We start from the raw sequence: 21,563 nt of genomic DNA, 5'->3' as shown, positions 1-21,563 counted from the left end.
AGGCTAATAAAATAACTCAGTGTTAATGAGCACCTGCCAGGCTTCTGGACATTTCTGTTTCTGAATACCTCTTGTACTATCAAGCCTACCTCTGTCTATATACCTCTGATGCAGTTTGCTGTTTACAAGAGAAAAAATTTCTTTTAACATTAATTCAAATATACCTTTTAATGTTTTCTCATAGTCTTCATTTTTTTCATGGTTGCATAATTATTCCATCATACGGATAATATCATAGTCCCTGTAATCACTTCTCTGTTCCTGGGCATTTCGATTACTTTCAGTTTTTATACTTAAAAGGAATATTGCTGTATACTTTTGTTCTATTTTCAATATCCAAGACTATGCTAAAAACATAAAAATCAGGAAAATTTATATGCATCAGAAAACATTTGCTTTTCAGTTCTTTTGAAGAGACTAGCTTATTAAATTATAGGGGATATTATTATGGCTTAAAAGTGTGATATAATCTGATCACAGTAAGGACCTTAAATATATGATGCCATAGAGACTATTGGCTAATCCTGAATTAAATATAATCACTTAGATGTGTTTGATTTTTAAAATGAAGATAAATATCTTTTCCATCTGTGTTGTATGTTATGTCAAACAAGTATGAAGTATGTGCAAACTTTCATTTCTCCAGTGTGAGCTAGATTTTTTTTTTTTTTTTTGCTTCAATATTCACATTTAAAGAATGCTTTGAATTAAAAAAAAAAGTTCGACCTGCTATAATTAACATGGCACGTGGCACTTATTTTTTCAGGCATGTGGGCACATTCAATGACAGTACAGGATTATCAGGATCTTATAGATCGAGGATGGCGAAGGTAAAGCTCTTTAATACAAAGACACTTCTCTTGTTACTGAGGTTCTTCTTATAATTGCAAAATATTGTTTGCCTTTAAAATGTTTTCCTGTTTTTGGAAAGAGGTTTAAGAAATTTTTTTATTGTATTTCTTTGTGTAGTGATTCTTTTCTCTCTCCTTTTAAAGATGTTTATTAGGAGAACTTCAAATACACATAAATGTAGAGAGTATGGTATAATGAACCTCATGTACCTATCCGCAGGCTAGGTACATGTTAACAGTTGTTAACATTTTGCCAATCTTGTTGCATCAGTTCTCCTTGCTCCCTGCAATGGAGTGAATGTGCGTGTATCATTGTCACTCCCTTCCCCAATTTTACGGTATTTGGAGGTGGGCCTTTGGGAGGTGATTAGATCAGAGGGTGGAGTCCTCACAAATGGGATTGGTGCCCTTGTAAAAGAGACCCCCGAGAGCTCCCTTGCCACTTCTGCCATGTGAGGTTACAACAAAAATATGAACCAGGAAGCTTATCTTTACCAGACAGAATATGCCGGCACCTTGGTGTTAGACTTCCCAACCTCCAGAACTATGAGGAATACATTTGTGTTGTTTATAAGCCACTCAGTCTGTGACATATTGTTACATCAGCGTGAACAAACTAAGATGTTCCCTCCTCCCCCACAAAATAATTTAAAGCAATTTCAGGTATCCTCTTAGTATACCTGTAATAAATATATGTTTCTAAGAAAGGATTCTTTTTTCCTTTTTAATGTATCTATGATACCATTATCATCTTTTACACAATAATTCTTTGATGTCATCTGTTACTTAGTTTGATTAGATTTTTTGCTTGTCTCAGAAATGTCCTTTTTTTTTATAGTTGGTTTATTTGAGTCAGGATTCCATTAAGGTCCACACTTTGCCTTTGATGGCTAAGTTTTTTTGGTAATTACCTTTTTATAGATGATTTTAGAATGTATAAAGTTCCTTATGTAAATATAAACAGTGCTAAATGTTCTGTGCCAATACTCCCCAAAAGACATGGGATTGAGCACAGCAAATAAAACTTCACACCTTTTCTTAAACTTAATAATGAGACCCAAAAGGTAGATCTAGGTCGGATGTTGAAGGATTTTGTATGCCATGATGAACTTCTTTTTTAAAAGGTGGAGGGGAGCCATTGAAAGCTTTTATGTCAGAATTGTGATGGAATTTGTGTTTTGGAAATGATCATTCAGATGGCAGAGAGGTATTTGAGGGGGTGATTGCAAAGGCAGGAAGACTCGTTCCAGAGATCCCTGCAGGGTCCGGTTGTGACTTGGTCATCTCATGACAATGCTGTCATCATCAGTGGCTATAGGTTAGAAGATAGATGGGAGGGGACAGATGTAAGGGGTACGTTTTAGAAGTAGAAAGCTTGCTGACTGGATATAGAGGTGCTTTAGATGGAGGAATCTGAGATGACTCCCAGGTTTCTGACTCAGGAACCGAGCTCATGTATGTTTACTTGGGCAGCCATAACAAAATACCACCGACTGGGTATCTTAAACAACAGGACTCTATATTCTTGCAGTACTGGAGGCTGAAATTTCCAAAATCCTGGTGTCTGCAGCTTTATTTTTTTCTGAAGGCCCTTCCTTGGCTTGTACATTGCTGTTGTCTTCTTGCTGTGGCCTCACGTGGTCCTTTCTCTTTGTATATATATCTCTAGTGTCTAGTGTCTCTTTGTATTTCCAGTTTCCTTTTCTTCTTCTTCTTTTTTTTTTTTTTTTTAAAGATTTTATTTATTTATTTGAGAGAGTACAGGTGGGGGGTAGGGAGAGGGACAAGCAGACTTCCCACCAAGGAGGGAGCCCGATGTGGGGCTCAATCCCAGGACCCCAGGATCATGACCTGAGCTGAAGGCAGATGCTTAACCGACTGAGCCACCCAGGTGCCCGCAGTTTCCTTTTCTTATATGCACAGCATTCAGATTGCGTTAGGGCTCATCTTAACTGCCATTTTAACTTGGTCACCTCTTTAAAGGCCTTGTCTCTAAATACAGTTCCATTCTGAGGTACTGGGGGTTAGGGCTTCAAAATACGAATTTTGAGGGGACACAATTCAATCCATAATGTCATGGCTCTGCCACTAACTGAGATCCAGAAAGCACTGAAAGCATCAGGTTAATTTTGGGCTGCCTTGTGCTACTACACTTGAACCCTCACCTGTGGATATCGTAGGCTAGGGCTCCCATCAGTGTCACCTCATCCTCAGCGATTTCCTCTGATTGCCTTTATGGTATTGAGGATTGGTGGTGGGCTGAGGCATGGCAGGATTGCAGGTGCTGCTGAGGGGGTGATGGAGGTGAAGAGGTTTGGAGTACATATATCAGGGTTTAGGAAAGAAAAGGCTGGACTCTGTCCTTGGTGTGTCTATGTTGCAAGATTATTTAGGTTATGAAGAGTAACTAAATATTTTTATGTTATTGGTTAGATTTTTACTCTAATTAATTTTGTACTCCTGTACTAGTCAACTTTAGTACATGTGAGAAATGTGTAAGACATTAACAAAACTACTTTTTAATTTTAGAAGCGGGAAATATGTGTATAAGCCTGTCATGAATCAAACATGTTGTCCTCAGTACACGATAAGGTAAGAAAGAGGATGTATATATAAATTTGAAGAGTATGTATAATTCTTCAGTGACATCTTGCTTTTTTTACATGTTAATTTTCATTCTAGCTAGACTCTTTATAAAGAAGAACAAATGAGTTATATCTTTTCTACAAACTGATGCTACATTTATACGTCATCAGTAGCTTTTAATAATACTATTTAATGGTTTGGGTGTAAATAGGATATGAAAAAGTATACTGTTTAGCAATCTAGTCAATGATATGACATATTGTGAGAATATTAGAAAATACTCAAATTACTTTTAGATATCAAATGTTTTATAGAATTTAGCTTGGGGATTTCCACATTCTAGTGTATTGCTGCACACAGTACTCATATTCAAACAGCACTATAGGATCTGTAGAAAGAGGAGGGGGAGGGCTGACATTTAATCTGCCACATATATTTAGAGTCCATTTTTCTTCATTGGAAAACTTAAACTAAAAAGTCTATTTTCCTACAAAGTGTTTGCTTAACCAGTAAACCCCAGTATAACATGGAAGGATTTTCCCTTCTCAGATTATAAAGATCCTCCTCTTCTCCCTTGTCCTCCTTGCCTTCCTCTTCTGGTAGAATCTAGGGAAAGTATGTTGCCATTATTAAGCATTTGTCTACAGTTTCAATATGAATATATTCTCTAGATAAAAAAGCAAACACAGTTGTATCCATCATGTTTTGGCTGGTCCTCACACCTCTTTCTCTTAGTTGCTCTTAATTTGTTTTGGGATTGAAGACTTTTGGCAATCTGATGAAAAGTTACAGACCCTTTCTGCAGCCAAACAAAAGGGAGGGGGCATATAGGCAAAAATATGTAACATTTGCATACTAATTTTAGGATGATCTTGGGCTCCCAACGGGCTCTCACAGTTCCACTGATTCCTGGTTAAGAATCCTTTTCTTTTATCTAACGTCATAGGACTGGAGCAATAAAGAGAAAAGATGGGTGTCTGGTTTACTGAAATCATCTTACTAAGACAGCTATCCTGTCCTCTTGCAGTTTTAGTGGTTATGAAGCAGTGACATCCTCAAAGGCAGAAGTCCTTTTCCTTCAAGTAACAGTTTGTTATTGGATTATGGCCCAGATTCTGTTTAAATAAGTCTGGAGCTGATTTGCTAGAACCCTGAGAATTTCTAATCAGAAAAGGTTTAAAAAAAAAAAAAAAAAGTCAATTTCAGTGGGTTAAAGAAAAAGACCAAGCCTCTATAATTTATTGGGTGCCTCTCAATGTAAAGCTCTGTTCCAGGTATATTGCTTTTATGAAAAGGGATTCGATTAACATTGCAAAACAAAATAATTATAAAATGTTAATTTTTTTTTTTTTGCATGAAATCAAACATTTCCTGAATTGTTATTCTTTACACAACTTCATTACATGTATTGATATTACAGAGTCATTTTGCATATTTACTGTTCTGGGTTTTTTTACTTTGTTTACTACAGTAGTTATAATGAGACCTAATGTGAAGTCAAGGCGATTATAACCTACAACGTAGCTTCTTGTTAGATGTCAGGGGCTGCCCAGTATGTGAGTATAAATGAGGATGAGCTTCCTTGGCTATGATTTTTTTTGTTTTTTAGTTTTTATTTTTATATAGAATTATATATGCTAGTAATTTAAAAATCAAACAATTCCATAAAGCTTACTTTGCAAAATTGCAGTCCCCTGAACCTCCCTATTTCTTTTTCCCAGTGCAGTCACTCTCAAATTTTTTAACTGATTTTTTTGTTGTTGTTTATTCTTCTTTCTACCTTTAAGTGACATGCTTCTATAATTACAGAAACCTTATCTCATTATCTTTGGGTTTTTCTCATATCTCTGGGTTTCTCTCTTTAAAAGGTAAGGATTCAACTTTATTTTTTCTCATTATCTCTGAATTTCTCTCTTTGAAAGAGAAGGATTTAACTTTATTTCATCCCTGTTGCCCTGTCACATTCAAGCTCCTTTTTGTCCTCATTGCCAACTTCCCAGCTCAGAAGTATCGTAATATTGGACGGTGTAGTCACTGTATCATGACCTATAAATATGCTATGTGGTCGAGCCATGCAGTGTACTATTGATTACATTTTCTTTCCTTCACAAGTTTTTGCTTTCCATGGAGTTGATAATTGTCTTTTTTGTTTGCATAGTCTTCTATGTACCCATCACCAGTCAATTTTAGAAATCCTCCCACAGTTGTGTAAATTTCCTCTTGGTATTTTTAGATGCTTCAGGTTCTCTATCACTTGTGTCCTCTTGATGAATATCTCTGTGTTGTCTTCTGACCTACTGTGATCTGGACAGGTTGTCTTTCCAACTGATGCATCACTGTCACCCTGGGATCTCTTTTTACTGCCATCTTGGGGATTCTCTTTGGGTCTCATGTTTTCTGTCTCCTCTGACCTCTCAGATTATTTCCTCATTTTAGTGTAGCTCATCTTCTAATAGCTTTCTTGAGAAAAAGTTTATTTTTTTGAAGTACTTTTTTTAGACTTCGTATGTTTGAAAAAAATTTTTTTTAAGAGAGAAAGAGATAGTGTGCGAGGGGGGATGGGGGCAGAGGGAGAGGGAGAGAGAGAATCCCAAGCAGGCTCCATGCTCAGCATAGAGCCTGACTTGGGGCTCCATTTCCACGACCCTGAGATCATGACCCTGAGATCATGACCTGAGCCCAAACCAAGAGTCAGTCAGACGCTCATCCAGCTGAGCCACCCAGTTGCCCCTGTTTGAAAATGTTTTAATTCACCACTCAGATATCTAGTTTGGCTGGGCTATAGAAGTGTAGATTGGAAATAATTTTGCTTTAGAATTTTGAAGGCTTTGCTTCTGATTCTTGTTCCTTTGTCCAAAATGTTCTTTCCTTTTGAAAGGTTTTTTGTCCCCAGTGTTCTGATATTTCACATCTGGTGGTGTGTCTTTCTTCATCCATTGCATACAGACTTAAGGGGCTCTTCTTACCTGGGGCCTCCTCCCATCATATCCTTCACTTCACAGAAATTTTTTTTATTATTTTGTTGATCTTCTTCCCCCCATTTTTTTCTTCTATTCTTTTATAATGTCTTCATTCAGATGTTGAACTTTTAGAGTGATCCTCTAATTTTTTTTTCTCTTGTTTTCCATCCCTTTTGCAATATCTTTTGGGAAATTTCCTCAACTTAATTTTCTGAGTCTTCTGTTTAATTGTTTATTTTTTCTATTATATTTTTACTTCTGAGAGATTTTTGGTTTTGGACTCTCTCTCTCTTTTTTTTTGTAACCTCCCATTATTGTGTGGCTGTAATAGCTAAAGAGAAATAAGAACGTGTTCTTCTTAGGATATTTGTATTTTTAGGCTCTCCAGTGTCTTTGTAGAGGTTCTCCTTGAGTGTCTGGTGATTCTGACTTTCCAGGGGGGAGTCCCTGAGGTATCTCGAGGTCTGGTCACATTCTGGAGAGAAAGTGCCCATGTTTGTGGCTGGGTTGGGAAATGGGTTGGAGGTTTCCACATTCAGTATGTAGACTTTCATTTAAGCTTCCTGTTTCTAGTACATTTTCATTGCTTTCCACTGTGCCTACATCCTCATGTAGGAGGCCCTATTTTTTACTCTTTCCTAAATGTGCAGCTTTCTCCTGGGTTGTGTAGGGAGTCCTGTGTGGAGTGGTGGAGGCATCAGACATCTAACTGCTTCCAAAACAGACTTTCAAGAGATCTTTCTATTTTTAGAACCACCTTCACTCTTATCTCCTGAGGTATCAGGTATCAGCCAATCCCTAAAATTTGTAGGGTTAATGTAAAGAAAATTGGTTATCATTCTGGCTTTTCCCACTGTTGGTTTAGGATTCAAAATTCTTTGGTCTGCTAAGTCAGTTACCACTTGTGCATGTTCTGCCCAGCTTCCAGCATTTCTCCTCTTCTCTTTTTTTTTTTTCCAGTGATTTATGCCTTTTTCTTTTTTTCTAATTCCTTAATGTAGTTTTAGTGAGATTTGGGGTGGGACTAGAGGCTACATCAAGCCCTATCTTTGCCCAAAAATCCCGGGCATGAGTTTTGCCTTTCTGTACTAGACGCTGCCCAGAACTCATTTTATTTCTTCTAGTTTGAGTTCACTTTCTAAATATTTATTTTGCTTTCCTAGGTGCCGACCTTTACAGTTTCAGCCATCAAAATCTCACAAGAAGGTTTTGAAAAAAATGTTGAAATTTCTGGCTAAAGGGGAAATTTCCAAAGGAAATTGTGAGGGTAAGATGAGTTGGGGGTGTAAAAACTCTTTACATCGATGTAGATTTCCAAGGTTGTCATTTTCGGTTATTAAGTAGGGGAATGGGTCCATACTGCAGTCAGGTAGTACTGTTTTTCTGATGGTGGGGATTGCTGTTATTGTTGCTGTTACTATTACCACTGGCCCAAAAGTCAAGGATAAGGGGAATGCCTGTCAGGGTAAGTCTAGCCTCAGAAGAAGATGGAGGACAGTTTTAAAGATATTGTGATGTCTTGGGGTTTATTGGAACTTTAGTTTTCACAGTACTTTGACAACTCTTATCTTACTTGATCCTAATAGTACCTTGTGAAGTAAATGGGAAGTGGTATTACGTTTGAGAAACAGATGCTTAGGTGCGCCTTACACAATATTGCATAATCACTTTGAATGATGAGTAAAGCTTAGGTTTTCTGTGTTCGAGGAAGCCCTTCAGTAAATCATATTGCCCGGAATTTTCTTATTTGTGTGATAAATTTTGAATTGAGAGTCAATTTCCTACAACATAATTAGAAATATTTAATGAACTTTGGTTATAGATACTTTGCTTTTTCAGTTTTTTCAGTGTCTTTTCTTTTCCTTTTAAAAGTTTTCATATAGGCAGTGCCTAATACATGAGCCTGATAATTGGGAATGCTACCTATCCTTAGAGCTCTTTCTCACTTCTGCCATAGAAAATACCTAATCCTGGAAGCCTTCCATCCCAGTTTTAACTTGTTAATATATTCCCCAAGTGTGTTTTCATTGCCCACAATGTACCTGTCCCTGTTTTAAGCACTGGTGATACAGTGACCAGGAGGACAGGTAAGTTCTTCGCCTTCATGCACTGTCCTTAACAGACCAAGATTCAGGACAACCTGGAGCAGACTTGGCAGAGCTATGGGCAACAAAGAGGCGGGAAGGCTCAGGGGTGTAGAGGTTCGGGAGCAATTGGGCATTGGAAATATCAGAATTTTGGTGCAGCTCTGATTAGTACTGTCTGTACATAATCCGAAAAACTAAGTAAATTTTGTTAGTCAAAAATTTTTTTCAGTGGCTGGGAATCATGTTCTGAGTTTCAAAAATTAACATTCAGATAAGCTTTAAGGTGCCTTCCATTTATAAATTGATGGTTACCTGTCTTTACACATGGCTTTTACATTTGGTTCTCTATTTGACTTGTTTTAGGCTTCTAAATTATTTATTTCTGCAACTGAATTTATAAGAGTGATGTAGAGTGGAAGGGTAGACAGCTATAACAAAGACACCAAACTGCAATGACTAAACAATGATAGAAGTCTTTCTTTCCTCATATAACAGTCCAGCGTGGGTGTTCCACGTTAGCCTGCAACTCTGTTCCCCACCCCCCCCCCCCATCCATTCTGGGACTCCTTTCAACGTGTGATTTCCAGTCACTCTGGTTTTCACTAATCCAGCCAGTGGGTAGGGTAAAGGGTCGAAGTTCAGGGTCACAAAATTCCTTTGAAAACAAGCGAGGCCAAATTGGGCATATCAGTTTGGTTATGTTCCATTGGTGGGAGCTTGGTCACAACTTGCAGAGGGACTGGGGGTGCATACCTTTGCTTGGGTGCCACGGTCTTAACTACAGCTCTGTTACTTTGGAAGCCAGGAGAATGGATTTTATGCATACATAGTAGTCTCTTCCACATGGGAAAAGGGGCATTATTTTTTTCCCTATGTGTATCTTAACTGTGTCAGATGGCCTAGCTGATGGACTTTGACTTCTGATTTGTAGATGAGCCCATGGAGCCCACCATGGAGGAGACTGTTGCGGGTGACTTTGCGTTAATAAATAAATTGGATATACAGTGTGACCTTAAAACACTCAGTGATGACCTCAAAGAGAGCTTTGAGAGTGAAGAAAAGAAGAAAGGAAAAAGCCCAAAGAAAGAAGAATCTAAGGAATTAATTCAGTCACAACGTATAGAGGAGAAGTTGGGCTCTGGTGAGCCATCCCATTCAATTAAAATGCACATGGCTCCTAAGCCAGGTAAGGCAAGTTTGCTCTGTGGCCATTTTAAAATCCTAGTGATTTTCTTTGTGCTTGAGATTTTGTAGCCCCTGGGTTCTCCCATCAGCTAAAAACACGACTTACGTGAAATCTGCAAAATAGATTCGTAGTTTGTATAATTTATTATTACCTGGATTTAGAATGGACAAATCATATCTTTAAAAACTGCTATGTTTAAAAATCCAGAAATTAAATTAGTTTTATTATCCCCAAATACAGATATTTTAAAAGAGTTCCATTTCTTCTTACTACCTTAGGACCCTGGAGGTTTGAGAATCAAATTTTTATCTGGAAAAGATGTGCTGTTAAACATTTTTGTTTTTTGTGTGAAGTGAGACAAAGTAAATTTTAGGTATTATGTTCAAGATACAGGCATTAAAGTTCTCTGGTTTATCATTAGATTTCTTTATGTAATCATAATGAATTTTAGTTTAAAAATTTCCAAATTTTGATATTTAACTTTACCTTTAATAAGGTCAAAAAATTTTTTTCTATATTTTCACTTGTAAAAGAATTAGGTTATAAAATGTATACAGAATTGGGACACCTGGGTGGCTCAGTTGGTTAAGTGTCCAACTCTTCATTTTGGCTCAGGTCATGATCTCCTAATCCTGGGATCAAGCCCCATGTCTGGCTCTGGGCTCAGCACAGAGTCTGCTGGAGATTCTTTCTATCCCTCTGTCCCTCCCCCTGCTCGTGTGCTCACTCTCTCTCACTCACATAAAGAAATCTTTAAAAAAAAAAAAGTATCCAACATTAAATGGGTTTATTATATATACATATATATGTGCATGCATGTGTTTGTATGACTTTTTAAAAAAATTAGTTCATTAAATGTCAGTTGGATGGTTATGCTTCAGTTCCTGAATTTGTTCTTATATTTATTTATATAGAATGATCCAAAGGAGACATTTTTATTACTATTGTAGTTTTTCTTATCTAAATCATGTTAACATACAGAAAACTGTGCATTTGCATTTTCCTCGAATAGTTTTTCTTACGAAGGCTTTCATGGCGTTTAAGGGGTTGCCAACTGAGATTTCATCCTAATTAGTAAGAATAGTCTAATGAAATGTTCTGAATGATTTAGATAATTTCTTTCAACTCTTACTCTCTTGGGTGATAGGGTCAGTTCTTTTATTATTTTGTTTATTGTAAATATTACTTAGAGTTTATTAAATTTTAAAAACCTTCATTTTGGAAACATAGACTATTATAATGAACTTCCACGTACCCTGCTCTTATGTGACACTGTTACTGACTCATAATGGGCACTCTTGTGTCATCGATACTCATCATCCAGTTGTCCCCCCCCCCCCAGTACTATATTGAAGCAAATTCCAGACATTATATCATCCCATATGTCAGAATGGTTCTCTAAAAGATACGAACTTGTGCCTACGTAGCTCAGTCAGTTAAGCATCCCATTCAGGATTTCAGCTCAGGTCATGATCTCATGGGTCATGAAATTAAGACCCAACTTGGGCTCCATGTGCAGTGGGGAGTCTGCTTGAGAGTCTCTTCCTCTGCCCCTCTCTCCACTCAAGTCTGCGAATACTTTCTCTTGCTCTCTAAAATAAATACATCTTTAAAAAAAAATAAAAGAGCTTTCAAATACATATTCATACTCCCACCATTACACCTAAGTAAGATTCCTTAATGTTACTGAATAGTCCATGTTTAAGTTTCCAATTTTGTTTGCATCAGGATACAAATACAGCCACATATTGTAGTTGGTTGACACAATTAGAAAAATCTGTGTAGATCTGTAGGTTCCTTCCATCACTCCCACTTTTTTATTTGCACTTTGTTTGTTGAAGAAACTAGGTTGGTTGTTCTGGGTTATTTAATTACATCTGCAGTGCAGTTTAACATATTCCTGTACCTGCCTATAAACTGATCATTGGATCTAGAGATTCAAGATTAAATCAGACCAGATTCAAGATTAAATTGTATTTTGTTTTTTGGTGTTTGTGGTTTGTTTGCTTTTTTGGGGAGGGAGAGAAGTCTTAATCAGATTTGAGTTCAAATTATTTATTTGAGGATAGGTAAGGTTACTTCATGGGTGGTGGGATGTTCTTTCAGGAGACACATAATGTCTGGGTACCTCTCTTTTTTAATGCTAATAGCCATGGATCAATGCTCAGTGCCTAAATCCATTGATCCGTTAGATATTCTAAGTCTGTCATTCATTTTTCATTTACTAGCTGGATACTTCCATAAACAGAACCTTCATCTCATCTGTTTGTTTCCCATAGAACTCATAGCAAAGGCAGGAGGAATTCTTGATTATTGCATTTTATTTTCCATCCTACAAAATAACTCTTCTAACAAAGACTAGTTAATTTCTTCCTTCCTTTCCTTTCCTTTCCTTTCCTTTCCTTTCCTTTCCTTTCTCTTTCTTTCTTTCTTTCTTTCTTTCTTTCTTTCTTTCTTTCTTTCTTTCTTTCTTTCTTTCTTCTTTCCTTCCTTCCTTCCTTCCTTCCTTCCTTCCTTCCTTCCTTCCATCCATCCATCCATCCATCCACCAATCCATCCATCCATCCATCATTGTGAACTCATGGGTCTAAACACATTGGCTATGTTTTAATTCTCTGTCCTGTGGGAATTTCTCTAAGTTGGCTTCTAGGGTTTTTTTTTAGGATAAAATGGTAGTACTCTTGGCAGCTTCCTATGACATGATGCTCCTGGATCATCTTGTACAGCCATTTCTCCAAGGAGTCCTGGTTTCTTTTAGTGGAAAATGGTATTTGGAGATCATCAACTAGACTAGATGTGACCATTATTGCTACTGGCTTGGTCATTGTTTTCTAGGCTTTTTCAATGAACAGATGCAAGGGGTCATGAGAGGTCATGTTGATACTTACAGTTCAAATTCAGGACTATCATATTTTTACATGTTTGTTTGACATTTGGATCTTCTTTCTTCCACACTGAGAAACCTGGTTCTCAAGGACACAGAGAGTGGTAGAATTAGAATTAGGATATTGCAGTTACCCACTTGCTTTACCCTACTGTACACAACAGTGTAGAATAACAGTACCAACCTTATCTGCAGCAGTGTGATTACTGAAACCATAAAAAAAAGTTTGCAGTTATTTTCACCTTATGATATTTCTCACTAGAAATGTAAGACAATTTTAAAATGTAGGAATCTTTGGATTTTCTCTGGAAGCATTCATTTCCTTTTTATTTTAAAAATGTTAAAAGTATATTTCCTGAAACTTAATTAGAAATTATGCAGGTCTGTTGAACTCTATTCAAAACTCTTGGGACTAATCTAGGATCCTGGAGTGGTTTGAACCTCTGTGGGTGCAGGGTTGGTATGGTATACTGATTTTATATTGATCTGCTCCCGTTCTTTTGAAGGATCTTATTGATCTGGGGAGATCTTTATCCCCTAAGTAAGCTGAAATCCTAATTTGCTGTCTATTTCAGTTGATAATGTGATAGTACATATGTGTAGAGTAAAGCAAGCACAATAAGGATTGCTTAGTCCAATGAATTAATTAGTGTAAAGCTGGTCTTTAATAAAAATGTTGAAAACTTGTTTCTCAGTTCACTGTAGTTTTATAATTTGTTCATAGTTTTAAAACTTTGGTAGGGAATGTAGTTTTGAGTAACTTGTAGAAAATGCAGGATTTTTTTTTTTTTTTGCCTTATTACCATTTATGGAGTACCTGTATAGGTAAAACATTGTAGGGATTGGTGGTGCATATAATAGCTAATAATAATAGATAACCCTAATTAAATAGTAGGTATTGTTTTGTTTTGGTTTTTTTTGAAGATTTTATTTATTTGAGAGAGAGAGAGGGAGAAAGAGGGCATGCATGAGTAGGGAGGAGGGACAGAGGGAGAAGCAGAGTCCCCGCTGAACGGGGGGAGCCGACGCAGGTTCAATCCCAGGACTCTGGGATCATGCCTGAGCCAAAGGCAGATGCTTAACCGACTGAGCCACCCAGTGCCCAACAGTGGGTATTGTTTTATGAACTACATACGTGTTAACTCATTTAATCCTCATAGAGCTCCATAGGTAGTACTGGTTATTATCTTTTTTGTATAGACAAGGTAACTTGCCCAAGATCATCTAGCCAGTGACAGAGATGACCTCAGGCAGCCCATGTCAGAGTGTGTGCTCTTAACCAAATGCTCTTGTGCCTCTCAGAACAAATTTGATGAGACAGATTCCCAGGACAAAGAAAATTCATTCTTTAAGGCAATAGAGTAATGGTTAATTATAGAATCAGTTCTTTGTTGCCTGGTTATTAGACTTATTCAAAGTCTGTTTTTATACGTAAAGTTTGTTTTTAATTGGAAAAAATGTTAGTGAAGTTGTAATATGATTTTACTATTTGTGAACTCACTATTTTCTCATCAGATTTGTTTGTTTTTTTTTAGTAAGATTATTATTTGTTTGAGAGAGCGAGCGTGCATCATCAGGGGCAGAGGGTGAGGGAGTATCCCAAGCAGACTCCATGCTAAGCATGGAGCCTGACCCGGGACTCCATCTCATGACTCTGAGATCATGACCTGAGCCAAAATTAAGAGCCAGATGCTCAACCAACTCAGCCACCTGGGCGCCCTACATCAGATTCATCTCTTTTGACCAGCTTTTGGTCTCTGGCAAGTCCCTTAGCACCGTGGGTCTTGATTTTCTTTTCTATAAAATTGAACTTGCTAGTCTTGTAAAACTTCATATTGCTGACTTTTATATGATTTGTAAATACTGTTTTAGAATCTTAAAATAGCATTTTTATTTTGTTAATGACTTTAAAAAAATTACAAAGTATGTTTATTGTTAGAGAATTTGGAGAAAAGAGAACACTGCAAGAAGAAAAAGCAAAAAAAAGTCCTTTCTCTACTTCTAAACCCATGTAAAATGACTGTTAACGTTTCTTTCCAGGCTTTTTTCTAAATATTTTTCATGTGTCTATTTATACATAAGTGGAATTATTTTTTAACCTTGTGTAATGACAAATCCCTGAAAATTTCTAAGCATTTCTAATGACTGATATTCTGTTGCTTAGCTGTTTTAAAAATTGTATAATTATTCTGTTATTGGGCATTTAAATTATTTTGAAGTTTTCATTTGTGTTCGTTACTTGCCTCTCTTTTTTTTGCCTCTAACTCTTAATGATGATCTCAACATCAAGTCCTTGAAGACTTTTTGGTAGATGAAAGGGCACTTACTAAAGTTCGTGGTTTATTGTAGCTAAAATTTTTATATCTTAAAGGCCTTTCAGTTTGATATTTGCTCTTTTAATTCAAACAAAACTTTCATTAACTGGAGCTGAACAAATGAGACCCCATCCACTTGTTAGATGGAGAGACACAAATACTTTCAAGTAAGCAAGGGTATTTTTTCATCAAAAAACCTGCCAGAATGTTTTCTGGGGTCGGTACTCATTTACACCCAGGTCCTAAGCATGTATTTATGTCACCAGTGCTTTGAGAGAAATGTCCCTCAGGAATGGGCTGGAAATACCCGTGTCCTGTAGTAGAAGATATTTGATTATGTTTTTTTCAACTTATAATATAAAGGCAGAGAAGTGGATGAATATTAATTTTTTTTAAATTTTCACAGTAAGAGCTGTGTGAAGTTTCTGTGACTATTTACTTTCTTTGACAGTCCCTACTTCTGAGATAGAATTTTAAGATCAACTTAGAGCTCTACACCAGAATCTTCTGAAGCATCTACTTACAAAGCTAATCTAGCTATTGGAACTCTTTAGACTTAATTCTGTAGAATCTTTGAGACTTTTGGGGAAAAAAAACATTTCTAGAGTCAAATGTGATTGGTCTAATATTTTGCAATTGTTTTTAGGCAAAGGGGCAGATTTGAGTAAGCCTCCATGTCGGAAAGCAAAGGAAATCCGGAAAGAAAGGAAAAGGTTAAAACTCATGCAGCAGAGCCCAGCTGGAGAACTTGAGGGTTTCCAGGCTCAAGGTGAACCACCATCTTTGTTCCCACCAAAGGCTAATAAATCCAACCAGCCCAAATCACTTGAAGATTTAATTTTTGAATCTTTACCAGAGAATGCATCACACAAGTTAGAGGTACTTTGGAGGGTGTTTTGTTTTATTTTTTTGTTGTTGTTGGTACCTTGATTATTTTCATTTGAGGTTATACTAAGTTGATATTTTGCTGTTTAAATAATGGGAAATTAAAGTGAATTGGGATGGAGTAGCATTTGTACTTACTAGGTTAACTGCTATTTGACAAAAACCTTTTTTTTTTTTTTTTTTAAGATTTAAAATAAATACTTCAGGCAGTTTGGCTACTAAAGTTGTGAAAATAATTCCAGTTTTAGCATGTTACTATGTAAGGGACTCTGGCTTTTTGTATCCCTTGATTGAAATTTAGTAGTTAAAGTGACAAAATATACTATTTAAAATTTCACTGTTAGCAATTTTGGTTAGATTGTGAAGGAGAATAGATCACACCAGGCAAATCACTGTTTTATCCATTCTAGTATCCTGATCTTCATTAAGGCAACAAATGGTAGTACACATGCGAGCCAGCAATTAGGAATTAACTAAATAGTACTAAGTTGTACTACTTTAATCCTCTCTCAGTAATTCTCTCAAACCTCTGTAGGCATAGTATGATTACTTTTAGAGTATTCCTATTATTTTTTATTTACATCCCAGATTAAATCTACATTCTTCAGTATTTGGTGTTTATACATTTTTTTTCCGAAACATTAATGATAATGATTTTATTATGTTCTCATATCTCATTAATAACTGGTCAGCCTTTGAATTTGTAGCTTAATACCATCTAAGAGCTTTGCTAAGGACCTGATACTGAAAATTAACTTTAATGCAATCTAAACCTTAGGATCATATATATTATCAGACATAAGTCTTAACAACTTTGACTATTGTAATTCCTTAACTGCTCTGATTTTGGTATTGACTTTCTTCTTCTCAAATTGTAAAGAGAATTGAACATACTACTTAAAGTATGTAATAGCAGTTCTGCAGTAGGCAGCTTTTACTTTTTTTTTTAAGATTTTATTTATTTATTTGACAGAGAGAGAGACAGAGAGAGAGCACAAGTAGGCAGAGTGACAGGCAGATGGAGAGGGAGAAACAGGCTCTCTGCTAAGCAGGGAGCCGGATGTGGGGCTCGATCCCAAGACCCCAAGATCATGACCTGAGCCGAAAGCAGCCGCTTAACGGACTGAGCCACCCAGGCGCCCCAGCAGCTTTTACTTTTTTAACATAATGATACCTTGGATGGGCAGAGACTTTTTGTCCACCGTATATTACTCTTTCTTTGCAGAAGAATTGCTTCTTACGGCACACGTGAAAATTTTCCAGTTAGCCCTTTTATTATACTGCATTCGATTTTCTGTTTTACTCTTCTGTTTTGCTAACACATTTTAACTGGTTAGTGAATAATCAATGTTAAAATAAATGTTCACCATTACTGTGCAGTTACTGTTAACTCATCCTTATTTTATTTGTGAGGAAACTAAGGCACAGAGAGGTAAATTTATTTGCTTGACCAAGATGGTGACATTGAAAATTTGAGTAAAAGAAATCTAACTTTAGGGTCTTATTCTTAACTATGCCATGAAATAGGAATACTTTGTGAGGGTTGTCTTCCCACTTAAAAAACAAAATCTGTAAGTTTAGAGTTAGGAGTGATGCATGAAGAGTGTCTAGAAAATATATTCACATTTTTAGTTTTTCTGAATGATTTACTGAAGGTGAGTTGCATACAACTAGAATTCAAGAGTATTTATTTGTGTTTGTGTCTTGAGTGCCAGAAGTATCCTGCCACTTTACAAGAGAGTCAGTCTTCCATAATTCAGTCATAGATCTTAGTCTTAAGAGTTTAGACAGGATCCTCTGCCTTTTTAATGAGTCTGTAAGTTGGAGAAATAACTTTTTAAAAAAATTTACTATCTTGTTAATTTTTAATGTTAAAATATTATCGTATGTTTATGCTTTAATATTTGTATGGAAACTTTTGGTTCTTTTTGGGTGGGAGTAACTGTTAATGCGTATTCTGTGGAATAAATAAATTAATTAACGAACATTGTTTTTTAACTCCTTCTGAAGGTGAGGGTGGTGAGATCATCTCCACCAAGTTCTCAGTTCAAAGCCACATTTCAGGAGTCTTACCAGGTCTATAAACGTTACCAGATGATTATTCACAAGGATCCACCTGATAAACCAACTGTGAGCCAGGTCAGCAGGCCAAGTGTAATTTTTCTGTGCAAATGGAACTTCCCCCTCCATTTGATACCATTGTATTATAACTTGATTTATTTGTGGTACATTTTATTTATATTCAATTTGCAGCATATCTGCAAAATGATAGGAATGTGGAGTAACGGACATTCTGAAAGTGCAAATTTTACCTAGGACACGTTAAGTGCCAGTCACGTGTAACTGCAAAGTGGAAAGTAACACGTAAAATGAATTATCTTTAAAGTCGCTATGTCTGGATGTATTTATCTAAAAATTAATAATAGAACTCTAAGATAAAATATTTATGAGGAAAAAAGCAAAAAAGGCTTTATATTTTTATGACAGGCATACTTTGCATAACATGGTTAATAGGCTTTATCTCCATTTAAAAGTCATGTATAGACAGAGTTCATGACAGCTAAATTATACACAACTGAGTGGGACTAGAAAAGTAAGATAGTAGAATTTTTTTAAAGGTAATAGAGTATTTTAATAGAAGTTCTCATATGCTTGTAATTTTGTAAATCAGAATATCCAAGAAAAATGTGGAAGGGGAAAAATCTTAAAACAATACTAGTAGAGGGGACAAAAGTAGTGACCACTACCATGAGCAATAGTGTTGACTCTGTGCATAGAACCACAATAGGTGGAAAGGGTAAAAAACAAAAGAAAAATAAATTGTCCTGGCCCTTAGGAGTTAAAAATTCTCCTAAGTGTTAGTATAAAGTTAGAGCTTTAGGCTCTGGGCCAGTCAGCACGTTCCAGGGTTTATTTATTTCATGAAAAACTCCAGGACTGAGCTTTGGAAGTGGATTTGCGGAGATCTTACTCTAGCCTCACCTTCAGAAGCACATCAGCAGGTAGAGATGTTTCAATAGCATTTGCTTGTATTTTCCTTGCTCTGAAGGTGAGGTTAGTACCTGTCTCCTTTGAGGACCCAGAGTTCAAGTCGTCCTTCAGCCAGTCATTTTCTTTATATGTCAAGTATCAAATGGCCATCCACCAGGATCCGCCTGATGAATGTGGGAAGACTGAGGTACCTTTTGTGAAACGTTTTTTTCCTATCTCGATGAGGTTGTCTATGAAGAAGCATAATATAGAACTTTCTTTTGCTCTTTCCTTATTTGTTAAGTAAAGCTGATGATCCTTTTCAGTGTATGTTACTAAACTTCCGTGAAAACAAGTCCTACATGTGAGCATTTTAAGTCCCTCAGAAAAAAGGATAGGTTTGTATTCAGGGTTCTCAGAACCTGTGTAGTGTGTGTACATGTTCAGTCATCAGGCTGAGTCAGCAAACACCACTGACCGCTGCTTATGTGCCAGACCAGACCATGGGCCACGGCACAAAGGGAAGAATCTCTGCCTCTGAGGAGTTGATAATCAAATGGGAAAAATGGACCAGTGAACAAGCATACCTTAACAAGAAGCCGGTGGAAAAGAATTAAATATGTTGAGATTATATAGAGTATCACTTAACAAGCATTTACTGAGGGCTTATATTTTCCAGGCTGGAGAGATCTAGATGAATGAGAGATTGCGTAGTTGTCAGAGGAGGGATATATTAGAAGAAAGGTGCCAACAGATGCAGAAGACTTAAAATTTGGATTTGTTTGTTTGTTTTAATGACACAGACCGTGTTAGATTAAAAGAGAGTAAGACAAGAGTTAATGCTGTATGTTCCCTGAGAGAGGGCTGACTTTCAGGTTTCCCAGAACCTTACTAGGTCAAGTGTGGTCTGCAGACCAACAGCATCCACCTGGGATGCAGAATCTGGGGTCCCACTTCAGCCCTGCTGAATCCAAATCTGCATTTTGATTTGGATTCTCTGGGCAATTTGAATGCCCATTCCAGTTTGGGAAGTGCTTCCCTAAGTTCCCCATTGAGCCATGCAGCTGTGGATGATAGTGTTTACAAATAGTAAGGAGTTTGCCAGATGCAAAAAGCTCCCTTTGATATTCTCAGGGGGTCTTACTCCTGAACATTACTCCTTCCTATTACCCTGGAGATTTTGGCTTTGTGCTGCCTGCCTACCGGGTATGAATGATTGGGCCATGACACCAGGCCATGATCTGATGTGTTTACTGGGTAAAGATTACTTTCCTGGAACTTCACCCACTTAGGCTTCAGGCCTCCATGGAGTCCAGTCCTGCAGACTAGTCCATTGCTAACGGTGTTCACAGCCTGATTGTGGCAACAGAGGGGCAGGCAGTTCCAATGCCATTAGGGTTAGCTATTGGATTAGTAAGTAGGGGAAGTCAGCTTAGTATGGGACTGGAGGTTAAGGAGGTTTTCCAAAGGAGGTGACTTCTGAGCCAAGTCTTAAAGGATAAGTAAATGTTTGTCAGGCCAAAGGGGAGAAGGGCATTCTTGGCAACAGGACTATATGTAAGAAGTATAAAATGCCACCTATGGAATATTCTTGCTGAAGAAACTGAACCTGAATTATAAGCTTCTAGATGGAATAACCGGTTCACAAAAAATATGAGGGATAAAGGATTATTTAAAATGATACCTGGGCACTTCTGTAAGACAAATCTATAATAAACAGTGTTTTTAAAAAAAAAAGGAGGGAAATCTCTAGATTAAAATTATAAACTTTAAAAAAATACATAACTACAGTACCATAATCATGCCCAGCAAGCTTAACGATAATTATGTCATCTCATGCCTAGTACATGTTAGATTTTCTTTAGTTGTCTCAAAAATGTCTTTTTTTTAAATGTCTTTTTATAGTTGGTTTGTTTGGATCGGGATTCTTGTAAGATCTATACATCCCATTTGGTTGAACATCTTTTAATTTAAAATACATTTCCCTCTTGTTTTTAATAGCATTTTTAAAAGAAACTGGGTCGTTTATCTTAAAATTAATTTTGCTTCTAATGATACTTTTTGAAAATGTAAGCACATATACATGTGGTATCTGTGTGTGTGCTTTTGTGTGATCTCTCTGTATGGTGTGCGTGTGGGTATGTGTATCTCTGTGTGTGCATGTTTTACAACATACCAGTACATATACATATACTTATACATGCACATGTTTCCCCCTCTTTATTATACAAACATACTATACTTGGAGGTCACGCAAGAACAATATATAGAGATCTTCATTTTCTAGCTGCTGAGTACTTGCATGGTTTCTTCATTCTGACCTTTACTGGTGGCTATTTGGCGATTTCTAGTCTTTTACCCTTTCATAGTGTTGCAGTGAGTACCCTTGTACATAGAATTGTTTGTATTTTTGTCACTGTGTCTTTGTGATAAGCTTCCAGATTGCTGGGTCAATTCCTCTCCAGAGGGATTCCTCTTCACAGGGGTTGTACCCTTTTGTAGCCAGCAGTCTATGTGAATGCTTATTCCTCCATGGCCTTGGTCACTGAGATTTTATAAGAATTGTGAGTTTTTGCCATATACATGCAAATGAAATTTGTGTCATTTTAATTTTCATTCCTTTTATTATAAATGAAATTGAGCATGTTTTCTTATGTTTAAAATCCATTTGAGTTTTATGTGAACCATGTGGTCATAGTTTTGCTTGTTTTCCTAGGAGTACTTTTTTTCTTCCATTTCTTAGAAACTGTTTATATATTAAGGACCTAAGCCCTTGGGATAAAAGTTGCAGATATTCCTCTTTAGTTTGTCATTTATCTTTTTACTTTGCTTATGGTGT

General features: G+C 36.7%; 1 protein-coding gene across 8 annotated transcripts in view; it reads left to right on the top strand.

Moving 5' to 3' along the window:
- The window catches only part of ATE1 (arginyltransferase 1), a 168,830-nt gene that overhangs the window by 2,877 nt on the left and 144,390 nt on the right, over positions 1–21,563 (top strand). For 4 of the 8 annotated variants that reach the window (XM_032423331.1, XM_032423328.1, XM_032423332.1 and 1 more), the window contains exons 2-8: positions 767–830; positions 3,381–3,443; positions 7,561–7,664; positions 9,416–9,670; positions 15,516–15,748; positions 17,765–17,893; positions 18,804–18,932. In XM_032423331.1, coding sequence (XP_032279222.1) covers positions 767–830; positions 3,381–3,443; positions 7,561–7,664; positions 9,416–9,670; positions 15,516–15,748; positions 17,765–17,893; positions 18,804–18,932 — 977 coding nt within the window. The remainder of the gene's footprint in view (positions 1–766; positions 831–3,380; positions 3,444–7,560; positions 7,665–9,415; positions 9,671–15,515; positions 15,749–17,764; positions 17,894–18,803; positions 18,933–21,563) is intronic. The other 4 variants (XM_032423335.1, XM_032423330.1, XM_032423334.1 and 1 more) reach the window with 2 other exon arrangements.

This window comes from Phoca vitulina, unplaced genomic scaffold (genome assembly GCF_004348235.1).
Source record: "Phoca vitulina isolate PV1807 unplaced genomic scaffold, GSC_HSeal_1.0 scaffold28, whole genome shotgun sequence".
In the NCBI taxonomy this organism is placed as follows: Eukaryota; Metazoa; Chordata; class Mammalia; order Carnivora; family Phocidae; genus Phoca; species Phoca vitulina.
The sequence above is the reverse complement of the archived record's forward strand: the minus strand, read 5'-3'. Positions and strand labels throughout refer to the sequence as shown.